The sequence below is a fragment of the Callithrix jacchus genome, chromosome X (assembly GCF_049354715.1).
Source record: "Callithrix jacchus isolate 240 chromosome X, calJac240_pri, whole genome shotgun sequence".
Classification (NCBI taxonomy): domain Eukaryota; kingdom Metazoa; phylum Chordata; class Mammalia; order Primates; family Cebidae; genus Callithrix; species Callithrix jacchus.
In genome coordinates, this window is record NC_133524.1 from 133,029,801 (window position 1) to 133,049,896 (window position 20,096).

Below are 20,096 nucleotides of genomic sequence, written 5' to 3' on the forward strand. Positions count from 1 at the left end.
GCCAGGTGTGGTAGGGGGTGCTTGTAATCCCAGCTACTCAGGAGGCTGAGGCAGGAGAATTGCTTGAACCCAGGAGGCAGAGGTTGCAGTGAACTGAGATGGCGCCACTGCGCTCCAGCCTGGGCAACTGAGTGAGACCCAACATGGCAAAACTCTGTCTCTACTAAAAATACAAAAATTAGCCAGTTGTGGTGGTGGGTGCTTATAATCCCAGCTACTCAGGAGGCTGAGGCAGGAGAATTGCTTGAACCCAGGAGGCAGAGGTTGCAGTGAACTGAGATGGCGCCACTGCACTCCAGCCTGGGCAACTGAGTGAGACTCCATCTCAAAAACAAACAAACAAACAAACAAACAAAAAAAACAAAAAAACCTACTTTATATAAAGAAGTACTTTAGTAATCACTGTGAAATTCTGTGAATAATCAGCAGTGAAAATATGCACAAAGGATGTATATGGGTAATGCTATGAAGCAAGAGCAAAGTTTTGAAGTTCAAAATGTGGCCGGGAATTTAAACTTCTAAATCCAAATTAATCAAATCTTGGAAGTGAATCAAATCCTCCAATACACAGCTATCTATACCAATATTCTGTGATTTATTTCCTCAGCTGGCATTATCCACCCCCTGTCAGATGATGGGAGGAATTACATACACTCATTTATAGACAGATTGTTCTAGCTTTAGCCAAATAGATATGGCATCAAAGCATGTTTTTTTAGTTTAAGAAGGAATATTTTGGCTTCCAATTTTGGAAATGATTTTTCAAGCAATTCAATGTTGACATAAAATACCTCTTTTAAATCACTACTTAAAATTTGTATTTAGAATTAACTAACCACCTGGCTTCTTTTCCACTTGTTCTGTATCAGCAGATGAATGTGCCTTGGTATTTCTTTTATTTAAAGACAAGTTTTTCTCCTTGTTGGTTTTTCCTAGAGATCAAGTACAAAGAAATATTAGTGTTCATAAACTACTAATTATCTCAGGAGTGAGACATTCCTTTTTCAAATATTTTTTATCTTCTCTACTTTGCTTATAAGATTTAATTTCAAATAATGTGCAGAAAGTCTATATCCCCATACTTAAAGTGAGTTTATTCTTTATCTGAAATGAAATACAATTATTTAGAAAATGGTAAAAATTAAGAGGTAAAATGATGATACTGACATCAGAGTTCCCAAATTACAAGCATACAACCCTTTAGACATGCCTAATACTTAAAAGTAATTTATACTTTAGTTATAACTACTGTTTTTTGTTATATATGCATATATTTTAAAAACACATATATGTATACACACAGGTATACACATACATGAGCACACACCAATACAAAATGAAGAAAACACCAAGCTCCAATATCAATCATTTAAATAAAAAGATATTTGTTATTAACATAAGGAAAATGAATTATCTGAGTTATACATGTATCAGCTTACAGGCTTTAACAGACTGTCAGTGTTTTACCCTACGGAGCCATTCTTTTGATATCAAGTTTAATGTTATTAATAGCTCTAGCATCTGACTTCAGCTGCATGGCCAAAAAATGGCTTTCAGAGGCTGAGGTCCTGGACCTTACAAGTTACATAGTTATAACTAGTATTTTTAAAATAAAAATCAATATTGACCATTGGTATAGATGCCATGAATTAAGCAACCCAAGAAAAAATAATCTGCTTCCGTGTAGACACTTTTATTTCATATAAGATATTCTAGCTCAGAATACTGAGAAATGTCTGTTTAAAAAATAATTTCTTAGCCGGGTGTGGTGGCTCACGTCTGTAATCACAGCACTTTGGGAGGCCAAGGTGGGTGGATCACCTGAGGTCAGGAGTTCAAAACCAGCCTGACCAATATGGAGAAACCCCATCTTTACTGAAAACACAAAATTAGTCAGGTGTGGTGGTGCATGCCTGTAATTCCAGCTACTCAGGAGGCTGAGGCAGGAGAATTACTTGAACCCGGGAGGCGGAGGTCAGTGAGTTGAGATTGTGCCATTGCACTCCAGCCTGGGCAACAAGAGTGAAACTCTGTCTCAAAAGACAATAATAATTTCTCTTTTGGGGATTTGTAAACGAAAGTACATGTTAACAACACAGTGCGATCTGAAAATTCCTTGAATTGATAATGTGATTGAGCAGCATGAACTGCAGAGGTGGTTTGATCATGTGATTAAGTCAGTATCCTTCACGAGCATACTGCAAGAAATGACAAAATGGTGTGAGCAGTTATTATGAATCAGCAATGAGTAGTCACAAAAATAGACTACTTGAATCAACCAAGATTTAAGACGGTTATTTAAAATATTACAGGTTAGATTATGAACTTCATTTGAGTTTAAAATATTGATCTCTCTGTATTGACCAGGTTTTATTTCAATTTAAAGGTAAGACATTGCCAATATGGATTTTATTTTCTAGAAATCATCATTTCAGAGTGTGCAATATATTATACCTGTAAGCAAGTTATGTCACAAAGTATCTTCCACGCATACCTTCTTATATTAAAAACTAATAAAGAAATCATTTTAAAAGTTTTATTTGGAATTACTCTTTCACATTACAATTTAAATAATTATTATCTTGAGGTCATAATCTGTCCCTTCTCTTTACATGTCTCATTAATAAGGCTTTTGCTCATTATATTAAATATGTAATAACTGTCTATGAAATAAATCTTTGCTAATTCCTGAAAGCAATTAGATAGTAAACAGAGTCAATGCTTGTGGAACAATTAAGATATATTAAAATGAAAGTACATAAACATGGCATTGCAATTAATGTTATCTAATTTTTCTAAAGGATTTAGCTGGTGAATAATAAATCAATTTTACCATATTATAAGCAAGGTGACAGAGAAAATCTCCCCATATTAATCTATAAATGAACCCAGACTACACATAAAAGTGCTTTGGGAAAGCATATTGAGGGTGGAGGTGGTAAATGGATGAAATTTTCTCAGGCCAATACAAGAGAAAACGTGATATACTCAGACTGACAATAAAATGGAAGACCTCTCAAGTTCATCATTGAAATATTAAGAGTCCTAAAAGTACAAATAGCATAAAGTCAGTTTGAACAAAAATCCTTTCCCCCTAGAATTACTTTTAAACATATTAAAAACTATATTGTTTTACGCAAAAATGGAAATCTTTTTCATAAGGTTAACTACTGCTACAATTAATTACTTTAAATGATATCCAAAATCTTTTGCTGTACTAGAATTTTATAGCAATCAGCATTGCTCAAAAATTGTCGAGAAACCTAATAATGCAAAACAAACATTTTAAAATTCAAACTATAATTATGCCTTTTTCAATTCATAAGGCACAAAAGCTGTCTTTCTTCATCTTTTTTTAATGGCTAAGTTTAAGGGAATGATGTGGAATTTGTTTGCTCTGTCTTTTTCCTCTCAAGAACATTCCTTTCTTTCCTCTAGAAAGAAAAAGGATCTCTTTTTTTGGATTGAAGGTATGGTTGCCTAATCCATTTCAATTATCAGTGAGAGGCACCATGTGCTACAAGCCAGACGTGGTTATTGACACACACTCGGGTATAGATTTTTCTTTCAATAAGGAACACTAATTAAAAGGGCAAACATCAGGAGCAAAAAGATATTTAAATTATCCATAGTAGATAACTTTGCTATATTTAAAACAACTCTGTATTGCCACTAGGAAGAGTTATAAAGTGGAGCTTGGCAATACATCTATCATTAAACATCATTATCACTTTATTTGCTTTTGGGGGAAAATGTTGACTTATAAATGAAAGGTACAATTTAATTATCATGATCCATCTATAAAATGACCAAAATATAAACCATAGAAAAGGATGTTAGAATGGAAGTCACTGAATTTCTTGGAGTCTTAACTACAAAACAAGGAAGGTAATTATACTTGTCTGTCAATTTTCTAAGATAATGGTGAATAACAAACACGATATATGTAATGCAGATCAACTTGTCCACTGCTATATATATATGCTATTATTTTTCTTAAATGAGGTAATATTCACAATATTTAATGGAAATTGAATAACTAGTCTAACCAGTCCCTAAAAAACATGATTTCATTTGTAGGTTGGCTAGAATATGAATTTTTAAAATAAATAATTATGCCACTTAATGGCAATGTCTTTTGGCCAAAGTCTGTTTCAGTTTGCACTACTGAGGCTCAATAATCCAATCTGATATGATTAAGACAAACATCATGAAACAAGTATATTAATGAAAATACAAGGCCAAGCATGATGGCTCACGCCTGTAATCCCAGCACTTTGGGAGGTCAAAGCAGGTGGATCACTTGAGGTCAGGAATTTGAGACCAGCCTGGCCCACATGGTGAAACCCTGTCTCTACCAAAATTACAAAAATTAGCTGGGCGGGGTGGTGCATGCCTGTAATCCCAGCTACTCGGGAGGCTGAGGCACAAGAATTGCTTGAGCCTAGGAGGCAGTGGTTGCAGTGAGCCGCCACTGCACTCTAGCCTGGGCAGCAAAGTAAGACTCTGTCTCAAAAAAAAAAAAAAAAATAAGTATGACTATCTCTCTCTTTCTGCTGTAAAACAACATGGTATTCTGAAATAAACCTAAATGTTCCACAATTCGAATAGGTGGTACTGTAAAATTATAAACTAATTTCATTAAATGGAAATTCAGTAGAATACATAAAATAACTACTTACTTTTGGCAAAGCAAGTTTCAAGGACTTCAGATGTCAAAGGAATTTGTCTGTTAAGAGCAAAAGAAGGTCCTTTTTCAAGTTTTTCAGTAGATAGAGATCGTTTATTGGCTGAGAAAAGACATAACACTTACTGTAATCACATTTCAAGGAGGAAAGCATCATTAACTGAAACCAAATGAGTTTTCATGATATAGTTCTATGGAGCACAGACTTACATTACTGAAGTTCAAAATATTCACTACCCGTCATTCCTTTTTTTTTTTTTTTAAGTAGAGACAGGGGTTTCACCATGTTGGCCAGGTTGGTCTCAAACTCCTGACCTCAAGTGATATGCTGGCCTTGGCCTCCCAAAGTGCTGGGATTACAGGCATGAGCCACGGTACCTGGCCAATCCTTCTAAACTGTATACATTTTGCTTTTGTTTTTTGAAATTATGTAGAATTATGAACACATAGGAAAATTTACACTGAATCAATAATAGATAAGGCAGACTTATTTTTTAAAATATGTATTCAATAAGCTGTGTAAAGCTTAGTTATTATTCACCAATTCATCATTTTTCTGCTGATTATAAGTTTCCATAAGACTGTAGGTATACTGAGCTAAATAAAAGCTACTATAAAATGTCACCTGTTTCTTTTACAATGGCAAATGACACAAATTTAAATTTACCATTTATAGTATTTTTGTTTAGGATACAAAGACTAAAACCTTGCTGTAATGCAAGCTTCTATTCATAGCCAGTGTTTAATCAAGAACATAAATGAACTTAAAATTTAACAGATGCATTAATTACCAGTTTTGTTCTCAGAATTCACCATGGCAGAGACTCCCCATGACCATCTTTTTTGTTGATATTCATTAGTAAGTCTCCTTCTTTCCAATGTTCGTTGAAGAATGGCTCTAAATTGCTCCTATTTAAAGTAAATGCCCACATATTTTTACATATTCATTATATTAGTCAGTATAATTTTGTTGTGTGGTTTATAAAATAAACCATCACCAAATTTCTGTATCAGGTAAAAGTTTAAAATAATTGGAGACATGCCTCAGCTATCAATCAATACCAGTGCTTCTCCTAAGTAACTCATTTTTTTTATCTTATGGACCCTGCATTGAGAAAATGACCATGCCTTCCTCCTTGCTTGTATCATTAGGAAATTTAGAACCAAGTTTGTAGCCTATTTCTAGCAACTGTACAAAAACTGATTGGTATGCTTTTGTGTATGCTAATCATACTATATGTTTTAATTGCCTACCTTAATTTTCCCCTCTGCTTGATTCCCTCAACCATTTATTTTATCATCTGGTGTGGTATGCATTTTTAAGTCACCTGAATTCTTTGTGGAACGAGGCAGGGGAAAAAATCAGCACACATATAAGTTAAATTTATACGAGAATCACCTATTATACTCTCATCTGTAACAGCTTAAATTCTGGTGTTAATAAAAATAAAGTTTCAAAAAAGATAATTAATGTATTTGTCTTGACCTCAACTTTAACTTAAAGTGGTCAAGACACTATACAAAATCAATGCCATGCTGCAGCAAAACAACTCCACTTCCAGAAGTGAGCGCTTCTCTCAAATATTTCTCATCCTTGTACTGTACCATACCATGAACTCAGGTAAGCAAATCAACTTTTAGGGCCAGAGGTTTTCTATTCTTCCCTATCAACAACCATTTCACAGCAAACATCATCCTTACAAAGCCTCTACTGTTTCTACCAAGGGCAAAGATAAACCTACTAGGAAAATGGAGAGCAGCCATACCTTCTGAGAAGAAAAGCAACTGCAATTCTTAAAATAAAGTTGATCTAATGGTAATATTTGAAAATTATATTATCTAACAGAAAGGCAGTTGTTCTGAATTACTTAGAAACCCTGAAACTATAATAGACTAAAACCAAAGATTAATCTTGTATTATTAAACTATTTCTGATTCTATTCCACTGTTTCTAAAGGCATTACCTACTGTGCTCTCATCCAGGTCCCTTCTCACACTGTGGCCACCCAGGACTCACATGGAAGTTCCTATCCCATCTCATATACACCTCCTGTCCACACTTATCCGTCCTCAGCACCACTGAGTCTTTTTTTTTTCTGCTCTCCAGAATTCCTCTTTTGCTATATGTAGCCTACTTACAGTGCACATGCCCTGTGTTGTCTGGGACTCCCCCACACTAGCTCTCTGGGGTTTTCTTTTGCCCCTTCTCCTGCCATGTCTGTGGCTCCCTTTCTGTCTGCAGTGTCATTTTGCTGCACTCTCTTCTCTGTTCTTTCTGGCAGCTTCGTCTTTCTATAAGATAGTCTTTATTTTTTGGTCTCAGTCCCTGGGACTCTCTCCTCCATGCACTCCCCCTCACTCTACACACAGTTTATATTTCACCTCCTTCGGTTCTCAAACTATCTTTACTTAGTTCATACTCTCTCTCTCTCTGGCCTTCATCTCTTCACCACAGATAAGTAAAATAAGGAGATGTTTCACAGAAGATGATGGAAAATGACAGAAATTCGGAATGAGTCTACCAAATAGTGGAACATGAAACAGAGCATAAACCACAGAAAAAGGTTTAGAAAGACAGATAGTACACCATGTATGGGGAAGAAGTGGCATAAGAGGTGTTCTGGAATCAGGAAGCTCTCCAGATAGGGTGCAGGGCTGGAGAGGAAGCACGTACAAGAGCAACAGTATGGATGAGGAGGGAGGAAAGTGAGTACCACAGAGGAAGACAAGAAGCTTCTTCGTGGAAGAAATGGAACCAAAAAGAAAAGGAGAGAAAAAGAAATGCAAATATTAGAGTGACAGAAAATAAGAGAGGCAAATAAAAATAGAACACACTGAAAGAATGGCAGACAGAGAGTCCAAAGATGGGGAAAAACAGAAGCTACGACAAAGACAGAAGAAAGAAAAGCAAGCTGCCTCAGGCAGAAAATGGCCAGAGTCAGATAGAGACCCAAAGACAGACTAAGGTTTATTCAGGGACACTTAAGAATCCCTGGAATAAAGAGAAAGTGAGAACATTGGGAAGATAGAGAACGGTGAGAGAGACCGCGCTAGATTCAGAAGCAGTCAAGCATACTCCAAATCAAGTAGTGAAATGACCTGCAAGAGAAAAATTTGGTGTCAGAGAGAATCACAGAATGAGACAGGTAGCCAGATGTCCAGTATAAACAAAAGACAAACTGAAAAGGGAAAGAAGTGAAAAAGAGAGGGCATAACAAAGCCACAGACTCATCCCAACAGAGTGCCGAAGACAGCAAAAGAGAATCCAGAAAGGAAAAGAGAGGGGCAGTCCCACAAAACAAGAGCAAGGATGCTGACTCTGAACCACTGTCCAGAGGGTCCCTGCCAGGAAAGGGAAAGTGAGGAATATGGGGGCAGAGGGTGGAGAGGGAGAGAGTATGAGTGCACACCAGAGGGAGCCAGGAATGCTGAAAGGGAGAGCAAGTGCCCTGATTTGGCTGGGGAGTCACACTCTTAAAGCAGTGTGAACCATGGGTCAGATGAGGGCATGTTGGGAGGGTCAGACAGTGGGGTCTGCCGTTATTCTGTAGGCAATGAGACAACAGAGCCACTCAGAATAAACCCCAGGCCACAGCTTCCTCATATGCCAAGTCCTGAAGGTGGATAGGGCTTTATTCCTGGATTTGCAAGGCTCCTCCTTCCCTGGGCTAGTGGTTCTAAGGTCCTGGGATCTTACCAGGAGAGGAGTAAGAGCTTGTTATACTGAGGAGAAGAGGAAGCGAGGAAGAGCGAGCTGGGATTGGTTCCCTTTCTACAGGGCCAGTACTGCAGAGAAGGCCTAAGAAAACATTCCAGACTCAGGCAACACAGTCTATCTTCTCACGCACAGGCTGTAAAATTATGTACCTTTAACGCTTCATCCTTCTGGTGTCTTTTTTCTTCTGCAGCTCTTCTCCTTCGTTCATCTTTCTCTTGTCGCTCCCTGTACTTTCTCATTTTTACCTCCGTCTGCTGCTGGCATCGGAGCTTGGTCTGTCTTTCTTTTTCAAGTAGCTGTGTCTCCTTATTGGCTGAAATATTCCGAACACATTTTCAATGCGTAAGAACCAAGAAAATATTTAGGTTTTCCACGTTACACACACAGAAGGAAAAAGTTAACATATCTCATTCTCTTTCTTAAAATAACACAATCTGTGCTAGTCTGTGCTAGTAACTAAAGATTTATTATAAAGTGAACAGAGGTAGCCACTGAAGAACCATTTTCACTGAGTATTCATTTAATTTCTAGAGAACTGGATTGTCTCTCATCCTGTGCAAACTACAATTCCAAATTAAGAAAAAATATTTTCTTTCATGTGATATTTCTGCTGATTGGAGTTAAAGTCAAACCCCACCATATTAATATGCTGTATATTAAAATAAAACTTTTTAAAAACCACATGGCTAGGATATATGTTTTGTTTCCTTCTACTAAGAAACTTCTTTCAAAGTCCTCATCTATGCAGACCATATTAAACATGCCAGTTTTGCATTAACGGACTTAGCTATGTACCATATTATAGGAGAGCACAATTTTTCCTATATTAAAATTTTCTGTCACTAAATGCTTCTGAAGGGTGACTCTGTATAAATTAGGATCTAAAAGGATAATCTTTTTATAAGTTGGTAACATGCTTTTCATCTTATTTATGTTAGGGTTATTGGCAACTTATTTTCATTTTTAGAATCACTTTTACTGAAATCTTATTCTGATTATCTTTACAAACATTGAAGAAATTTTCAGACTTTAGTTTTCAGAAAATCAGAACTTAGATAAACTACTCCTTCAAAAATTAAACGATTTAGTTAAAGAATTTTCGAATACTGGATTCAGCCACTAGCACCTGCAGAATTAATTCCTCACTGCTTTGTGTGTGTGTGTACAGTGTGTGTGTGTGTGTGTGTGTGTGTATAATTAGCTAACTATTCAGAGTCCCCCACGGGTGCATCTGATTGACTAAGAATTTTCATGGGCCTCCCTTACCTGATTTAGTAAAAGGATTTAACCCAAAATAATACATAATATAAAAATCATGGCCAGGTGCAGTGGCTCACGCCTGTAATCCCAGCACTTTGGGAGGCCGAGGCGGGTGGATCACGAGGTCAAGAGATCGAGACCGTCCTGGTCAACATGGTGAAACCCCGTCTCTACTAAAAATATAAAAAATTAGCTGGGCACGGTGGTGCATGCCTGTAATCCCAGCTACTCAGGAGGCTGAGGCAGGAGAATTGCCTGAACCCAGGAGGCGGAGGTTGCGGTGAGCCGAGATCGCGCCATTGCACTCCAGCCTGGGTAACAAGAGCGAAACTCTGTCTCATAAAAAAAAAAAAAAAATCATAATCTATCATATAAACAAATGAGGAGAAGTTAAAAACACTTCGCAGTATATAACATAAAATTCATTTTTATTTTTGAAAAAGGTCTAAAATATACCACCTTGCTGTCTTTTTTTCTCTTTCCGTCTCTCTCCTGCTAATCTTCGTTTTTCATCATTTTTAAGTATAGATCTATAGATTACTAAAAAAAAAAGAATATAGTTAGATATTAATAGGATATCAAATTTTAAAGATACGACACTTTGACATCTATCAAAGCATCAGAGAAATTACACCTGGTTTAAATGTCGATCTTATACTTGAGGAATGAGATGATATGCTACTAATCACAACTTGTTTCCGCTTTTCTGAAATCTGGTGCATTGCAGCAACTAAAACACAGGGAGATAAAGGGATTAGATATTAAGAATATGCATAGCTAACACAGGGGTCAGCAAACAACAGCCAACCGTGTCTGATGATAAAGGATAGGATCACTTCTATAAATCATGACCGATTTCATCTGGGTCAACAACAAAGATATATTGAATGCCTATGACCTTCAACTATACTTTAACAAAGAATTTAAAGTGTTGACTATGATGGCCAGGGTATTTGTAGACATAAAGATAATTGCTAGTGGCAGCGGCAGAACAAGCTTGTGGATGAGTAGGAGCCAATGATTAATAGATTTCAAAAATGTCTCAGACAAGACATTACACCAAGTGTTAGAAAAACTGAGCTGGCAAGGAATTGGAAAAATTAAGTTTCACCATAAATTGGAAATTTAGAAGATATCAGGTTAAGAATATATGCATCTGAATTTTGAAGCAAAGTGTTAACAGTGAAATACTAAGAGATCAGGCCAAACCAATGTTAAGGGGTACATTTATAAATTACCTAAATTAGGGGCTTTCTACCCTGATTGCACATTGGAGTCATCTAAATCACTTTAAAAAAATCAGCAATGCCTCCCTGCCCGCTCCCCACCACCAGTCTCTGGGTGTGGAGATTCAAAAGAATAGTTATTTCTCCACCTTCAGTGTGCATCAGAATAAAGCTTTTAACAATTGCCAGTTGTTAAAATAACTATTCTTTTGAATCTCCAGTGAGATGGTATCATTCTAGGTTGATGTCAAGCAAACAAATATAAATTATACAATGTGCAAACAAACGTGTAAACAGGCAGAAAAAGTGATAAACTTCAATAAGAGTGAAGTGTAAGATTAGGAAAGCACAGTATGAGGAAAAGTAAGAGGAATCCCTGAGGCCTTTAATTCCACATATGGCTGTATCTAAAATGCCCTACAATACTGAGTATCTTCAGAAAGAGTACGGAGAATAACACTGAAAACTAACTGTGTTCCACCCTTGTAGAAAAGCACAGGAAGTAAGCCCCTGTGATGCTGCATACAAGTTTGGTTTCTATATATTAATAAAAATATAACAGTTGAAGATGGGCAGTTAAAATAACTGAGGGAATAGAGGGGCTGTCCTTGCACTTATAAAATGAATGAACTCTGAGATGTTAATTGCTACTGAGGGAGTTATTTTACAGCATAACCTTGAAAGGGACATCACAATTGCTGCCATAAGGATCACTATTTCCAAAGAGAAAAATGACTTTTTTTTTTTACACCAGAGGCCTAACAGCCCAGATAATGTATGACGTAGCTTAATTTGAAGATTAGACTCTTCTCAGCTTCCTTAATAATTTAACTACTGGCAATTCCAGGGACCACAATTATCTTCAGAATTTGAGCACTAGTATATTAACAAAACTTCTTAGTCTACAGATCCTCCTATACATCCACTTTACAACATTTTTATGTGAGTGCAGAGAAAACAAAGTATCTTGTAATATTGTTTTTACACATTCAGTTCTCCTGCTTAGAAGTCCTAAGGATAGTCTGTATTTGACACTATTTAGCTGACAATTTCTCCCATCATGTACATTTTTGGCCCAGTGTGGTGGTTCATGCCTGAAATCCCAGCACTTTGGGAGACCAAGGCAAGTGGATCACTTCAGGTTAAGAGTTAGAGATCAGCCTGGGTAACATGGCAAACCCCCATCTCTACAAAAATACAAAAATTAGCTGGGTGTGGTGGTGCACACCTACAGTCTCAGCTATTCAGGAGGCTGAGCCCAAGAGTTTGAGGCTGCAGTGAGCCATTAGCATGCCACTATATGCCAGTCCGGTCAAGAGAGACCCTGTCTCAAAAAAGTACATTTTTACCAGATTAATTAAAAATCTTATTAAACAGAAATAACCTTAGAAGTAGCTGTGATGAGAATAATGAACCAAATCCTATAAAGGTTAATGTGGTAGTAGTATCAAATCTGACTTTTAGTCCTTTGCATCCAAATTCCTACTGGTAAGAAATACATTAACAGAAAGGACAGGCTTTAAAAATGATTTAAAATGTCCAGCCAATGGGATAATGCCTTTATGTCTGGATATAATAGGGTCAACAATTTACACAGCTTCATTGAATGAAAGAATTTACTTAACATGCATTTTAATGAATGAGGGAATTAATATTCAGTTAAAAGTAACAGCAAGGTATTTCTGTAGTCCTTATACTAATTCTAAATCCAAAATTAAAGTAAAAGTTATATTTTGCCTGTAGATTAAGAAAATGTGTAGTTTATTACTAAGAAAAGTACCAATATGCATCTATGGTACTTTTCTAAAAACTTTCATAACACATTATTATACATCAGTTCACCATTTACAAAGTTCACTTGTATTACTTAATGTAATTCTTATAACAATCCTATAGTCATAACTATTTCCCCCCATTTATTTTTACAGTTGAGAAAACTGAAGCTAAACATAACTTTCTCAGATCACACAGGTAGTAAGTGGTGAAACCAGAACTTAACTGTAAATTTCAAAGCAACTTTATTCTAAAATATTAAGAGAAAATAACAGCAAAAGAAATCTGCTATCAGAGAACCATAAAAATCAGGCAGAATCACAGAATTTCGTCTTGAATAGCAAAAGCCAAAGTCATAGGGCTGAGACTTCCAGAAGACCTCCAAGTTCAAACCAACAATAGCGTGTCTTGAAGAGAAAATTGCAGACAATTTTCTACTATTTAGAGCTGTTTACAATGGAATGGCTACTTGGAAAAATATTAAGCTCCTCATTAGAGTGCATATTCAAGTGGTAGAAGTGCCCCAGGATTTTACAGCTGGGACTCTGGATGCCAGACAAGATAATCTTAAGGTTTCTCCAACTCTAAAATTGTATGATAATCTGGCTGTCAATCTCGGTAACTTTTTCTGCATAGGTAGAAATTATTCTTTGAATAAGTTATTCTAAACTGAGAAACATTTGTGAATTTAGAAAACTAGAAAAGGAAAGGTGATAAGTCAGTGGCAAGTTTCTTATGCTCAGCTGGTTGAAATATTCAAATAAATTATTTTAAAACAATTCTGCATGAAACTAAGAAACACATGTGTTTGTTAAAATAAATATTTGGTATGCTATAACCTCAGCACAGTGCTATGCGCAGAAAACATAACTCAATACATGCATATTTACGCTTTATACATAACATCTATTTAAATAAGTGGATCTCTTAATGCATACATACATAAATGTATAAAATAAATGTGTACTGTACTGTGCAGCTATATGTTATGTGTTCAAGACAGTTTTAACTCTTGCTGCCAGGCTCCCAGCAGAACATGAAAACACTTTAGCAAAAACATCTGTCTCCGTGACCCCTTAAGGAAAACGCTGAGATCTAAAGGGCGGTTCTGGTCAAGTTGGTGCTCTGTGAAAGAAAGTCTAACATGTGATATTTCCAATTCCTAACATGAAATGGGAAGCAAGGATTTAAACCAGAGTCTTGGGTTAAGCCTTTTGCACGGCTTTTAAGTTTTTGGTTTGAAATGCTGTGAATTCAAGTATCTGCCCTATATATAATTTTAAAACACTTTCTAACATCTGGTATCCAAATGCTTTTAGGGGGTTATTCGGTCCACAGCTCTTTCACATTGGAGTAAGGCTGGTTAATCTAAATCACTGAAATAAACCAGTGTCAGAGAGTCCCAGGTACCAATAAGCAACACAATTTATTGAAGACTCTTTCTAGGTGAACCATAAATTTAGACACAGAAGGAAGATTCGCTTCTCCCTAATGAATGGTAAAAGTGTATGTAGTATATGCTTCTGACAGTCTTTGGAGAGCTGATTCAAAGTGTTCTCAAGTAACATACAGCTTCCCAATCTCAGACAATCTAACTTTTTAATTACAAATGCAAAGAAAAACCCTAAAAAATCGATTAAAATTAATAAAATCGTTTGATTTGCACTCAAAGCAGAGGGAACTAGTGTAACAAGCTAAAAGCAACCTTCTGCAAGGAAGAAATCCTATCTCAGGTAGTGGAGCAGTCTCCTGGACCAAGCAATTCGCTGTCAAATTGTGTAAGATTAACGGTTTTCGAGGAGGGAAAAACTTTTTGGCGCTGGGACCCATTGAGGGAAAAGCACTCTGAAATGCTGATCCTCGTTCAGTTCAGCCTAGGGACTGCAAGATGTACTGTGGAAGGTGACATCTTGTCGAAGTCATGTGCTACAGCAGGCAAATCAGGAGATGCAAAGAGCCAAGTTTCATCTTTTAAAGCAACTTTTAAACATCCCTGCCCTCACCCCGCTTCCTCCTGGACGTTGACCTGGAGGGTGCAGGAGGTAGGCCTTTGGGAGAGGCGAGGACTGCCACAGTCAAAGCGCCTAACCTCGCCCACGTCCTGGGCTGGGGGATCACTCAAACTTTCCGTGCCTGGAAGGGCAGCCTGGACGCGGGGGAGGCGCCGGCGCGCGGAGTCCCGGCGGGCGCCCGCACACCCCGGGCAGCGCCGCGTCCGTTGGGGCCGTTGAGAGGGCGGCCACCGCCCCTCATGGGCAGTCAGGGCTCGGGGCTGTCCGCAAGGTCCGGGTTCCAGCCCACCCCCGCCCCGCGCGTCGAAGCAGAGCCGGTGAGTTTCCTCGCGCCGTGCCCGCGGGGCTTAGACTGTTGACAGCGGCGGTTCAACCGTTGGCGTGGGACCCAAGCCTACCTTTTGGACCCCCCCGCCCCCGCCCCAGGCCCAGGGCTACTCCCTGTCCCATCCCAGGGGACTCCGGCGGGGGTGAGGGGAGGACAGGATAGCGCCAGGCGACTCCAGGGAAAAGTTTTGTGGTGCCCGCTGCGCCGCTCCGACAGCCCCGCCTCCCACGCAGGGTCTGCGGGAGCCCCGCCTCCCACGCAGGACCGAGCCACCCCCGGGAGCCACCCGCCAGCTCACCCTTCCGTGCCGGCATCTCCCTCAAGGATGTGCTGCCGCCAGCGCCGGCGGCGGAGCGGTCCGCCATTGCTGGAGTCGGAATCGGAGGCAGCGGTGGCAGTAAGGATACATTGCGCAGGCGTCCGCGGGACCTCCGCTGGGGCCTTGGCCCGGCTGCCGGTGGGCGGGGCGGGGCGGGGCCCAAAGGGCCACCGCGCTCGCCTTGGACCACCAAACGAGGCAGGATTGCTTCCTGTGTCCCTCCTCCTCACCAGCTGGGCCACGACTGCCTCGTGCTCTACGCCTACTGCATTGTGGGGACTAGCCAATCAGCACCTAGATTGGCCCCCCCAACGTTCCTTCCCTTTGCCTAGCAACGCAGTAACAGTCCTTCCTTATTCGTTCATTCATGGAGCATTTATGGCTCGCCTCCTGGATGCGCTTGTATCATGAGTTTACTAGTTAGTCCTTGAAACACTATACAAAGAAAGACTCAAGTTGGGGGAAGAAGCCCAGGGAGAGGTTGGGAGTGGCAGGGTTGCTTTCAGGTGCTAGGGGCCCCGTCATGAGTAGACTTCCTTTAATTGTTGCAGAATAAATCATGACACATAGGTCTAAAAGTTGGGTGAAATATCTTTAAGATGTCTGTGAGTCTCTAAAGAGAGGCAGGGGACTCATTGGCATCAATCTCTTCGGATTTTGGGAGACACTACCGGGTCGCAGAATGTTTTTCCGATTCACAAGGAAAACCATAATTGGCCTGACACTTAAGGGGCAGACTTCAGTTCATGGGCACTTGCCCGTACGAGGTGGAGTCACCACTGTTATGAGCATGTGTGTGGTGACACGGTTATAGGGACGCAGTTTATGGTCGGGGCCATTAAGTGTGGTGCAGGACATCCCCAAAGGGGGCAGGACCACTTGTGAGATGGGCACCTTGGCGAGCCCAATGAGTCTCCAAATGACATGGGAGCTATAAAATGGAAGAAGCTAATAATACCATATATTACATATATTAGCAATAACAGCATGTTACATGTATTAATATGTAATATATGTAATATAATATGTAATATAGGTCCAGGTGCGGTGGCTCATGCCTGTAATCCCAGCATTTTGGGAGGCTGAGGTGGGTGGATCATTTGAGGTCAGGAGTTTAAGAACAGCCTGGCCAACATGGTGAAACCCCATCTCTACTAAAAATACAAAAAATTAGCTGGGTGCAGTGGTGGGCACCTGTAATCCCAGCTACTCGAGAGGCTGAGACTTGAGAATCGCTTGAACCAGGGAGGCAGAGGTTGTGGTGAGCCAACATGGCACCACTGCATTCCAGCCTGGCGACAGAGACTCTGTCTCAAAACCAAACCAAAACAAAAAACAAACAAAGGAAAAAGACATTATGTTACACCTACAGATTCAACAAAAATTATAACGTGGTCAATAAGTGTTTGCAATGACAGTAGATTAATACTAGTGTGAGGCCGGATGCCTTGGCTCATGCCTGTAATCCCAGCACTTTGGGAGGCTGAGGCGGACGGATCATCTGAGGTCAGGAGTTCAAGACCAGCCTGGCCAACACTGAGAAACCCTGTCTCTACTAATAACACAAAAATTAGCTGGGCGTCATGCGGGCATCTGTAATTCCAGCTACTCGAGAGGCTGAGGCAGGAGCATCACTTGAACTTGGGAGGTGGAGGTGGCAGTGAGCTGAGATCATGCCACTGCTCTCCAGCCTGGGCAACAGAGAGAGACTCTGTCTCCAAAACAAAACAAAACAAACAACCAAAAAACAAAAAACCAACTAGCGGGGAAAATAAACAGTTTGACATTATAATTCCTGAAGCCCTGCTTATAAGTAAATTCTCCTGCCTCAGCCTCCCGAGTAGCTGGATTACAGGCATGCACTCTGACACCCGGCTAATGCTTTGCATGATATCCAGGATGGTAGCCAAGATTATTAATACAACACACATATTATTAAGGTGCCCACAAAGTACACACACATACACAAACACATTTTCAGCTTTCGTGACAGTATCTGGAACTCCACCAACAGAAAATTTAGCAAACCACATCAGCTTTGTAGTTTCTCACAAAAATGTTGAACCTAAATGTAATAATAATGAAGAAACATTCAGACAGAGGTAGAGACTGTGGGATAGTCTACAAAACACTGGCCCCGATGCTTCAAAATTTTAGTGTCATGAAAGACTAACAACAAAAATTGGGGAAGTGTTCCAGATCACAGACATGCCTGTAATCCCAGTTCTTTGGGAGCCGAGGCCAGCAGATCATGAGGTCAGGAGATGGAGATCATGCTGGCCAACATGGTGAAACCCCCATCGCTACTAAAGTACAAAAAATTAGCTGGGCGTGGTGGCGCACGCCTGTAGTCTCAGTTACTTGGGAGGCTGAGGCAGTGGAATCGCTTGAACCCGGGAGGCTGAAATTGCAGTGAGCCGCGATTATGCCACTGCATTCCAGCCTGGTGACAGAGCAAGACTCGTCTAAAAAAATAAAGAAAGAAAGAAGAAGAAAGAAAAAGAAAAAAAAAGGGACCACATGCAATGTATGATCCTTGATTAGAACTCTGATTTTTAAAAGAAGTTTTAAAGGGCATACATTACTGGCACAATTAGAAAACTTGAATATGAACTCTATGGTACATGATATTGTATCCAGGTCAAATTTCTTGGGTGTGAATTTTCTTGTATGAATGATGTTGTGGTCACCTAGGAAAATGCACTTCTTCTTAAGAAATAAATACTCACGCCTGTAATCCCAGCACTTTGGGAGGCCAAGGCAGGTAGATTGCTTGGGCTCAGGAGTTCCAGATCAGCCTGGCCAACATGGCGAAACCCCACCAATACAAAAAACAAAAAACAAACAAACAAAAATCGGCCGGGCGCGGTGGCTCACGCCTATAATCTTAGCACTTTGGGAGGCCGAGGCGGGTGGATTACGAGGTCAAGAGATCAAGACCATCCTGGTCAACATGGTGAAACCCCGTCTCTACTAAAAATACAAAAAATTAGCTGGGCATGGTGGTGCGCGCCTGTAGTCCCAGGTACTCGGGAGGCTGAGGCAGGAGAATTGCTTGAACCCAGAAGGCGGAGGTTGCGGTGAGCCGAGATCGTGCCATTGCACTCCAGTCTGGGTAACAACAGCGAAACTCCGTCTCAAAAAAAAAAAACAAAACCAAACAAACAAAAAACCCACAAAACAAAACCCCAAAAATTGCCTGGGTGTGGTGACGCATGCCTGTAATTCCAGCTACTCAGGAGGCTAAGGGAAGAAAATCTCTTGAACCTGGTGGTGGAGGTTGCAGTGAGCCGAGATCACCCACTACTCCACCCTGAGAGCAGAATAAGACTTCATCTTAAAAAATAAAAGAGAAAAAGATGTTGAAGAATGTAGGGGTAAAGATTTGATTTGGGGTTTTTCAAAATAAGAAGTTGTTCTTCATTAGAAGAAAATAGAGATTTTTTCTTCCTTTTTTGAGATGGAGTCTTATTCTGTTGCCCAGGCTGGAGTGCATTGGTGTGATCCTGGCTCACTGCACCCTCCACCTCCTAGGTTCAAGCAATTCTCCTGCCTCAGCCTCCCAAGTAGCTGGGATTACAAGAGTGCACCCCGACACCAGGCTAATTTTTGTATTTTTAGTAGAGACGGGGTTTTGTCATGTTGCCCGGGCTAATCTCCAACTCCTGAGGTCAAATAATCCACCCTGCTTGGCTTCCTAGAGTGCTGGGATTACAGGTGTGAGCTACTGCACCCAGCCAAGAAATTTTTTTCAATCTAGAAGTTTGTCCTTAACTTGTTTGTAAACACTGTCACTTTGAAAAATAAAATTTGATTGGGAATTACATATGCGGAGGCACCCTGCTAATCTTTTCAGTGTGTAGAGCCTCAGAAGGCCTCATTCCAGCCAGGGTGTAGGAGGAAGAGGGGAGACAAGACATCCAGAAATACCCATGTACAGGCAGCATGTAGAGGATTTAGGTGAGTAATTGAAATGGGTTCCAAGGGCTGAGAGGGATGAGAAATCAGTCCTGTTTGGGGTGATCAGAGAAGTCTTTGTGGAAGAATTAGCACGTATCCTGGGCCTGAGATGGGGACTGTGGGAACCACCTCTAAAACCGAGTAACCACGCCATAATTCCAGCACATGGTCGCTGAGTGGGGAGGTGGGCCCATCTGTGGCCAGATATTCCCATTTTTCAAAATAAGCTGGAAATCTGGATCTTACTGTAAAATCTATTTTTAAATGATGACTACATTAAAAGTTTTTTTTAAAAAATGCCTGGGTGTGGTGGCTCACACCTGTAATCCCAGCACTTTGGGAGGCTGAGGCGGGCTGATCACCTGATTTCAGAAGTTCAAGACCAGCCTGGCCAATGTGGTGAAACCCCATCTCTACTAAAAAAAAAAAAAAAAAAAAAAAATCAGCTGGGCGTGGTGGCACACCCCTGTAATCCTAGTTACTCAGGAGGCCGAGGCAGGAGAATCACTTGAACCTGGGAGGCAGAGGTTGTGGTGAGCCTAGATGGCACCATTGCACTCCAGCCTGGGCAATAAGAGAGAAACTCCGTCTCAAAAAAGAAAAACAAGAGATAAAACAAAATAATTTAGTAGGCAAATTATTCAATTAATCTTTTATTAACCACCTATTCTGTGACTGTCTGTATGGGGACAAATACATACAGAAGGAAGTCCTGCCCTCTGGGGCCCCCAATCTCATTGATTCTAAACTAATGACTTATATCAGCGTCCCTTTAGATGTTTCCTTGGGGCTACAGAAGCTCACCAAGGAGCT

At 40.0% G+C, this 20,096-nt stretch overlaps 1 protein-coding gene across 11 annotated transcripts in view; it reads right to left on the reverse strand.

Annotated features, from left to right (window-relative positions):
• MAP7D3 (MAP7 domain containing 3) overlaps positions 1-15,569 on the reverse strand; it is a 33,316-nt gene extending 17,747 nt beyond the window's left edge. For 4 of the 11 annotated variants that reach the window (XR_013531773.1, XM_008989965.5, XM_008989966.5 and 1 more), the window contains exons 1-6: positions 15,303-15,569; positions 10,125-10,205; positions 8,555-8,718; positions 5,479-5,596; positions 4,683-4,790; positions 837-932 (exon numbers count right to left, since the gene is read on the reverse strand). Coding sequence is in view for 10 of the 11 variants with exons in the window: in XM_008989965.5 (XP_008988213.1) it covers positions 837-932; positions 4,683-4,790; positions 5,479-5,596; positions 8,555-8,718; positions 10,125-10,205; positions 15,303-15,369 (634 nt within the window). In the remaining variant the exon portion in view is untranslated. The remainder of the gene's footprint in view (positions 1-836; positions 933-4,682; positions 4,791-5,478; positions 5,597-8,554; positions 8,719-10,124; positions 10,206-15,302) is intronic. The other 7 variants (XM_078364114.1, XM_078364116.1, XM_008989964.4 and 4 more) reach the window with 3 other exon arrangements.
• Between the last annotated feature and the right edge of the window lie 4,527 nt (positions 15,570-20,096).